The sequence below is a fragment of the Crocodylus porosus genome, unplaced genomic scaffold (assembly GCF_001723895.1).
Source record: "Crocodylus porosus isolate Cpor-Errol unplaced genomic scaffold, CroPor_comp1, whole genome shotgun sequence".
Lineage (NCBI taxonomy): Eukaryota > Metazoa > Chordata > Crocodylia > Crocodylidae > Crocodylus > Crocodylus porosus.
Window position 1 is genome coordinate 26,167,445 of NW_017728950.1, and position 7,530 is coordinate 26,174,974.

Below are 7,530 nucleotides of genomic sequence, written 5' to 3' on the forward strand. Positions count from 1 at the left end.
TTAATGCCAGTGGAGAAAAGTACAAAGCGTTCATTTTGATTAACAGTCTACTTCAAGGTTACATAAATGTGAGAGTGCCGCGCGGCAGTTATACAGAAAAGAGAAAATAATATAAAGTCTTTGCTAAAAACTATAAGATAGTTACATCCAGCAGTTGGATTGAGCAGTTTGTAGTCTTCCCCTGGCCCCCACATCCCTCCTTGTCCTTGCAGCTTAAGGGGCAGCAACCTGTGCTGCAATATGAAAAGTCTAAACCCTACTGAAATGCAGGCAGGAAGGCTATTTTTGTGTATATTTACTGTTTTCTTCTGTTACTGTTCTAGTTGTTTGCGTTAGAACCTGAATTGTGTTAGTGTACTAACAAGTATTTGTCTGCAACTTGCTTTAAATATGAAGGGCTAGTATCAGTACTTCTTAATGGTAAAAAAATAAAAATTAAGAATAGCAGTTGCAGGAGTATGGCACTGCATGTACTATGAGCCATCCTTTCTGTCCTTTTTTTTTTTTTTTTTAATTATGCCTATTGCAAAGGCTGAACTAAAATTCTCCCTGCATATCAGTTGAGTGTCTGTACCAGGGCAGCCATGTTTTGTTTTTCTGTCAATTTTTCATCTAGTATTAAGAAATACAGAATAAAACTAGGGAAGTAATATGCTCCATGGAAGGGGGATGATGGTAAAATGCTTTTCTAAAGAAATCAGTATGGATAACTGTAACTTGCCCTGTAGGAGAAAATGTGTATTGGTTGCTTTGTCCCTCTTAAATCTGGGTCCTTCAATTACTCATCACTAGACTTTATTTTTCCAGCTCCTGCCCACCTTCTAACACTGTTCATCAAGCCTTTATATGGTATTCAAATGATGCAGTACCCCCCAAATCATCTGAAAATTGCTGCTCTAGAGCAGTGCTTCTCATTTTCGTAGGGTTACTGTGCTAAAAAAGTTTACTGTTGGGTAGAAAATGAGAAACTATGTACTGAAACACCCAATTGCCTGGGTTCTTGTACTGAACTTTCACAGCAAGCTTACAGTTGTCTTCCACATCCATCATTTTAACAAGTTATAAGGCTACCTTCAGATGGTGGGGGGTTTTTGTCTTCTCTACCAAACCCCCCATCTTCCCTTGTACAGAGGCATGGGTGATGGGGCTCCCTACATATAGCAGCAGGGCCTGATCTGAGGCACAGATGTATCTTCCCTCCTTTCAGCCCCTGCCACTGCTTGCAGGGAGCCCCCCCTCCCTGTAAACTTTCCTGGGCCTGCAATCTGAGAATTGGAACCATTGCCTTTTTTGGCAATCCTGGGCTTAGGGGGTCTTGCATGTTCTCCAGAACTGTAACCAAGAACCTCACTGACAGCTTGTCTGTGGTGGGGGCTGCCAGAGTGCCCTATGGAAACCCTTTGGAAGGAGTGTATAGGGTGACTCTACCTGGCCAAATGTGACACTTGTCCCAGAATGACAAATTACTGTTTAACCAGCAACTTGGTCACAAATATGCCTATTCAATGGCTGATGCACCATTTTTTTTACCTGGGACAGATTCCTTTAAAGTCCAGCATGTTACTGTTTGTTGCCAGAAACTTTCATATCTGGCAACAAACGTAATGCCAGCTGCACTGTTTAGATTAACTCCAGGCAAGAGGATGCAGACTCTATATAATTTTTCAATACGTGAAAGCTATTTTGAATGTAACCTCTCCCACAGTTTAGTTGCTGTGACTAAGGGCTCTGCTAGACATACAAATTTAAAGCTGGATAGAAGCCAGTGGCAGAGTTGTTACACATTTTCAAGCACTAACTTTTATACCTGATTTGGCTCTTTATAGCTGGATGATGACTTTTTTTTTATTGTGTGATAATTACTTTGCACGTGTGACTAGTCTATTGTGCAATTAACCAGTTACTTGTATAATTATGTACATGTAGCAAGGGCCTAAAAAGTAGGAAGTAAGTGTTCCTTAGGACAAAAATGAAGCTTAACCCCTTTAATTTGGATTTTTAGTGGAAATGATGGATGTTTGTGGCTTTCAAAATTTTGACTCATCATAGTTTTTGTAATGATTTTCTTCTAGGTCTGGTGTGGTGGCCTTACTCTGAGTACTGGACTGCAGGTACCAAGCGCTGTGAAAACTCTCCAGAAAAGTGAAAATGGACTGAGCGGTTCATCCAGCAGTCTAACCAACATAACCCAATAATGCATCTGTTTAGATACTTTACTCCTGTTGCTGAGTGGATTTTTCTGTGTAGCTGCTACTCACAGGAGCTTGTGGGCAATGGATTAAACTGGGTTTGCTACCCACTGCTGCTTTAAGGCCTGGGCACTGATAGCACAAATGTTCTGGGCTGAAGCATTAGCAGGAATCTACTGTGAAATCCATAGAGTAGGTTGACTTTTTTTCAAAAAATAGATGGGGAGATCAGGAGCTGTAGCTATGCACCTTTGTTAGACTGAACTTGATTATTTTATGGATACTTGATTTGATCATTTTGGTATAACTGCACATAGCAGACCCAAAGGCAGGCCTGATCTTAATTTCAAAATTACTTTCCCTCCTCTTCACTCTCCACTGTAAGTGAAGGCAACTTTTAAAGTTCTGAACAGAAGAAACCCTGCCCTTTTGTTTCTCATAGTTGACTCCGTGATGCAAGCTAGAAACCTGACAGGAGACTAGAGTTGGTGTAGGTTTGACACAGACTGGCTATCATCTGCTATTAGACAAATAACTTGTGCATTATTTTTGTTGGCTGCCTTTGGTTGTTTAAATGGATACAGTACTAGGAATTCTCTTATATAGGCTATTTATAGTTGAAACCATAAGAGTTCAATATTATATCCGTTTAGTGAAAATGTTGTAAGAGTAACAAAGTTGTTGGTGTTTATCAGAGCATCTCTGATTTCTACAGTAGGAGCCCTCTAATAAGATGAGGTGTATAATATAACATTGTTCCCAAAGTTATCCTTGATAAACTTGTAGCCATATCTGATTTGATTGTTTTAGTAACCAGCTTGGAGTATTGATGCATTTGTACACTTTGTCCCTCAGTCCTGTTTTAAATGCAGGTTGGGTGTCTAAAGATGACTTTATGCCCAATTCCAACCATATTTGCACTGATTGATTTAAACTTTCCAGTGAATTTAAAAATGCTGCATAAATGGTACAAAAGGAAGGAGGTGGCTCAAGTGTAGCTAAAATGAAGTTTGGAGTAAAAGTCCCAACACTTTTTTTTTTTTTTTTTTTAGTTTAAAAAAAAAAAAAAAGCTAATATGTAAGCATGTACTAGTGATTCTGATAAACTACATCTTGATCTAGCATATTGGATGTGCCAGATTAATTTCAACTTAATTGGAGCATATAATATACTCTTGTTGCTTTTTGAAAATGAAGGATATGAAAGTCAAGTTATAGTGTGGAGCATGGTATACTGCTCTTATCACTTATGACCAAAGTAAGCTGTGAATATTATGCAAGTGACTCATTACCAAAATGGAAGTCTAAATAGAATAAGGTGACAAAACTGGAAGGCCCTGAGAAGCATAAAATAGGAGACCATAACTTGTACTCACATTATACAGAAAGGACTGCTTCCTGTATCCTTGAAGGCTCTAGACTTTTTTTTAGAGGTACAGAACTTTTTCCAGCTCTTAACTTGCTTTAAATGTATCCTCTCATGTCCAAGGCTCCCGTTTGTAGTAACTCCCATTCTTCTCAGCAGAGGACGGATCAGTGTGATTCTGCAACTAAAGGACCATCTGAAATCAGCACAAATAGTAGTCACTGAAAGCTTGAGGTTCTTTTTCTCCCCCTTTCATGAGATTGAAAGCTCACTTCCAGCCCTGCTGATCCTGGAGTACATATGTTTTACCTTGAGGCCTTGCCCCCTTTTTCCTGAAAAAGGTTAGAGCATGAGTCATTACGAGTTCACTGGCCCAGCCCTCCTCCTGTCATAATTTTTGCCACTAGCATCATTTTGTATCCTCTGCAAAAGACTTCTATCCTTGAGGGCTTTTTATAAAACCTATATTGCAGTTAATTTTGGGGAATAAATGTGCTACACCTTAGTTTTAAAAATACAGACTGCAGAAGGATGATCCTGGAGGGATTTTGATTTTAGATAGAAATCCTACCCACCTTCTTACATAGTTGTTTACACATTTTCTCTTTTTAGGGAAAACTAATTTAACTGGAGATCTTGAAAGAAACGTGTTTTGATCTTAGCCCTAGACAGCAAACCTAATTGTAATATGAATGACTTTGAGTGTATTCTATTAGTGGAGATGCCCAAGATAATGCTTCTTAAAGAGAGACCTCTTGGACAAAACTTTGTTCTAGTGTTGCATCTATTTCAGTTGGTGTGAGATTAGTACTCCCCTCCCCTCTAATCACAACAACAGTCCCATGATGTAGCTTCTGGTGATTTAACAGCTTTGTCCTGATTTATTATACAATTTTAAAATTGGAAATTTATTCACAATATCAGCTTAAGACTTATATATGTAGGATGCTGATTGCCATGGTAAAAAGCCCTCTTCCTGTGAGTTGAACTGCTTTTACACTCTAGACCTTCAGTTCATAGATACTTCATTTGAGATTTGGTGGGTTTTTTTTTAACTGCTTCAGGTTCTCAAGAGTGTGTCCTTCAAGACTAAGAGACTTCAGACAACAATTTCGGAGATTGCTGGCAAAGACTACTGTGTGTTTTTTGGGTTTTTTGTTTTTGTTTAAAACAAAGTTTGAATTTGACCCTCAGTCTACAAGGTGCTACAGAGGGCTTGTTTCACTTTAAACTTGAGAGGGAAGAGCCCTTCCTAGTATTCATTCTTGTACATGACTATCTATTCATAGAAATGGGTCACAGCTTTTGTTAATTTAAAAAAATATATATCTTTTTTCCAGGTAGAGGAAACAGATTATTACTAGTGTTCTTATTTACCACACTTTACTGAGCCAGTAATATCTGTAAAGATGCTGTCCAGTGACTTTGTATTTAATAAGTTCAATAATACACAGCATCTGAATGTGCTTATTATAACACTCTTATGGTGGTCCATATGATTTTACTGAAGTAACTTGTATAGTTACTTAACTACCCTTTCCTTAACAGCACTAAGGACCTGATTCTAAAATTTAAGCGCTCATGAGTCTCGAACTCACTGCGAAGCGAGGTAATTCAGTAGCTTGCAGAATTAGGTAGAATTATGTGATTAGAAGGGATGAGTAAGTATTGCTTCTTTTGACACTTGGTATATCCAATTGTAATAACATGGTCTACCCAAGTGTGACTTTTTTTAATGCTACATCTCTGCCAGGTCACCTTGTCTGATCTGGTCCTTACTTCATTTCCCTTTTAACATTTTTTTGTAAACGACATGAGTGTATGCTACAGATGAACATGCATAATGAAGAACAGATGACCACTGAGTAAACTCCCTCAAACTCAGTGCAGATACTTGCATTTCTTGAACCTATTTTAGTAAATTGTAATTGTCTAAGGTGTACTTGATTATGCACAAATGGAAAGTTGATTTTTTTTCTTAAATGCTATTATGTTAGCTTAGTCCAAAACAAGTTTGAAATAGTACTGTAATTTGTGCTTCATAAAATATATTTTGACTTACGTCCCAGATATAACTGTTATGAGGAAGCTTTGTGTTTATTTTTACCCCTAAGGTTGAAGTTACTGTACAGTAGTTAATGCACAGGTGTTGGAATTTTGCTGCTAACAGGGTAGTCATGTTTTAGTAGAAGGAGATAAAGATGAAAAATTGCCTTAAGCACTTTAGATTTTTTTTTTTTAATTGAATTACATGAGCTACCATCTTGCATATCTGTTTCAACTTTGAGGCACATACAGGCATATTCATGATATTATGTAGCAGCTGGTGCACTGTTGTTGTGTACATTTGTAAGCAAAATGTAGACTACCTTTTAAGCTTCAGTAAAAGCTCTTGACATAGGAGGAATGTACAAATCCACTGAGGCTGTTACTTGAAGGTGGGTTTTGTTGGAGACTTACTGTACCACTTCTCTTTGGACAAACTGACAACATTCTTGAACGGTGTGTGGAGCACTGTTCCTGTTCAAGCTGTGCTAGATACTTGATACCTAACCTAAGTGTAGTATTTCCAAGAATGTAAACAAGTTACAAGAGGAAAAGCCAACAGATTAAATTAAGATACTTTTTGTAGCCAATCAAGAATTTTTTTAGCATGTTAACCAAAAATACAACTTTATACCATTTCATTAAGTAGCGATTTGTTTTAGTTTTACAAAAAGTACTTAAGATGGCACAAAATATGCCTAGAATGAAATAATAAATATTTGTTTCCTTTTTTTTTAATGCAAACCTACATGCACCTATTGCAGCTTTCAAAATTAGTGCCCCTTAACTAAGTTGAAAACATTCAGGCCATAGGTTTGTCTTCAGATATTAGGCCATAAAAGGCAGATATTGACAACTTTCAACTTGCAAGCTTCATTCCATGGTTTCTCCAAAAAAGCTTGTAAGTAGGAAAAACAGTGCCTGTCCAGAACATCAAGGTAGCAGAAGCATGTTCGTGACTGTCCAATCCTTCCTAAATTGCTCCCTTACACCTCAGAGCAGGGAAACTGACTGGCTTCTTTAGGAAAAATACCTAACCTTTTCATTTGAGTAAAGGTTATGAACTCAATTTTCTAGCACAAAAGTTCACCAAGTATGAATGTTGATCTTTCTTCTAACCATGTGGTAAAACTCCAAATGGCTTTTTTATTGACTGAAAAGAAAATATGCATTTGGCTTCCCAAGCATTGTAAAGTGGGCTTCATGCATATCTATGATGAGGTAAAACTGTTTAGTTTTTCCTGCATTATTTAACACCTCTATGGCTGCATGTGCCTTTTGATAAATGGAGCTGTGCTCACCTGCTGTAGCTTCTAGTGATGTTGCATTGTCACACTGGCTTCTCTTTTATTTTCTGAACACAAGCTTCACACTGGCTTCCAGATATGTCACTTCAACAGTACCTCAGGTTTTCTGTAATCAGTGCTTTATTCCTCTTCCTTTTGTAATGTGTCCTAAGATCAGACTTGTCATTAACAACACAGAACTACAGGGGTGCCTTAGAGGCCACAGAGTGTTTTATTCAAGGTCTTTAACTCAATACATGTATGTCATACGAACATTTTGTATTAATAAATTAAAATTTTGAAACCTTAGCTGTATCTTACTCTTGTCAGTTTTTCTCATTTTAAGCCTAGTATTAGCTGTGTCTGAACTGGACTTTCACTGAAAGCTGACTTCTTCCTTCTCAGCACTGCCAGCCTTGGGAGGGGTGCATGCTCAGTGCAAGTATGTCAGAGGAAAACCAAACCATTTATTAATAAATGCTACGTCTAATGAAGAGGACGGGTGTCTGTCCCATCCTGACTCCTTCCTCTTTCCATTCTCTCTTCCTCGCCTGTTTTGAGGCTGCTCTTACCCGTCCGGCAATACAGCGGTGTTCTGCTCTGGTGGAATCGCCTGCTCTACAACCCTCGCTTCTAAAAAGCT

The 7,530-nt window shown here is 38.0% G+C and overlaps 1 protein-coding gene across 4 annotated transcripts in view; it reads left to right on the forward strand.

Moving 5' to 3' along the window:
- FSD1L (fibronectin type III and SPRY domain containing 1 like) overlaps positions 1–7,196 on the forward strand; it is a 52,922-nt gene extending 45,726 nt beyond the window's left edge. For all 4 annotated transcript variants that reach the window (XM_019555168.1, XM_019555169.1, XM_019555170.1 and 1 more), the window contains one exon: positions 2,073–7,196. In XM_019555168.1, coding sequence (XP_019410713.1) covers positions 2,073–2,195 — 123 coding nt within the window. In that variant the 3' untranslated portion in view covers positions 2,196–7,196. The remainder of the gene's footprint in view (positions 1–2,072) is intronic.
- Positions 7,197–7,530: the final 334 nt, after the last annotated feature.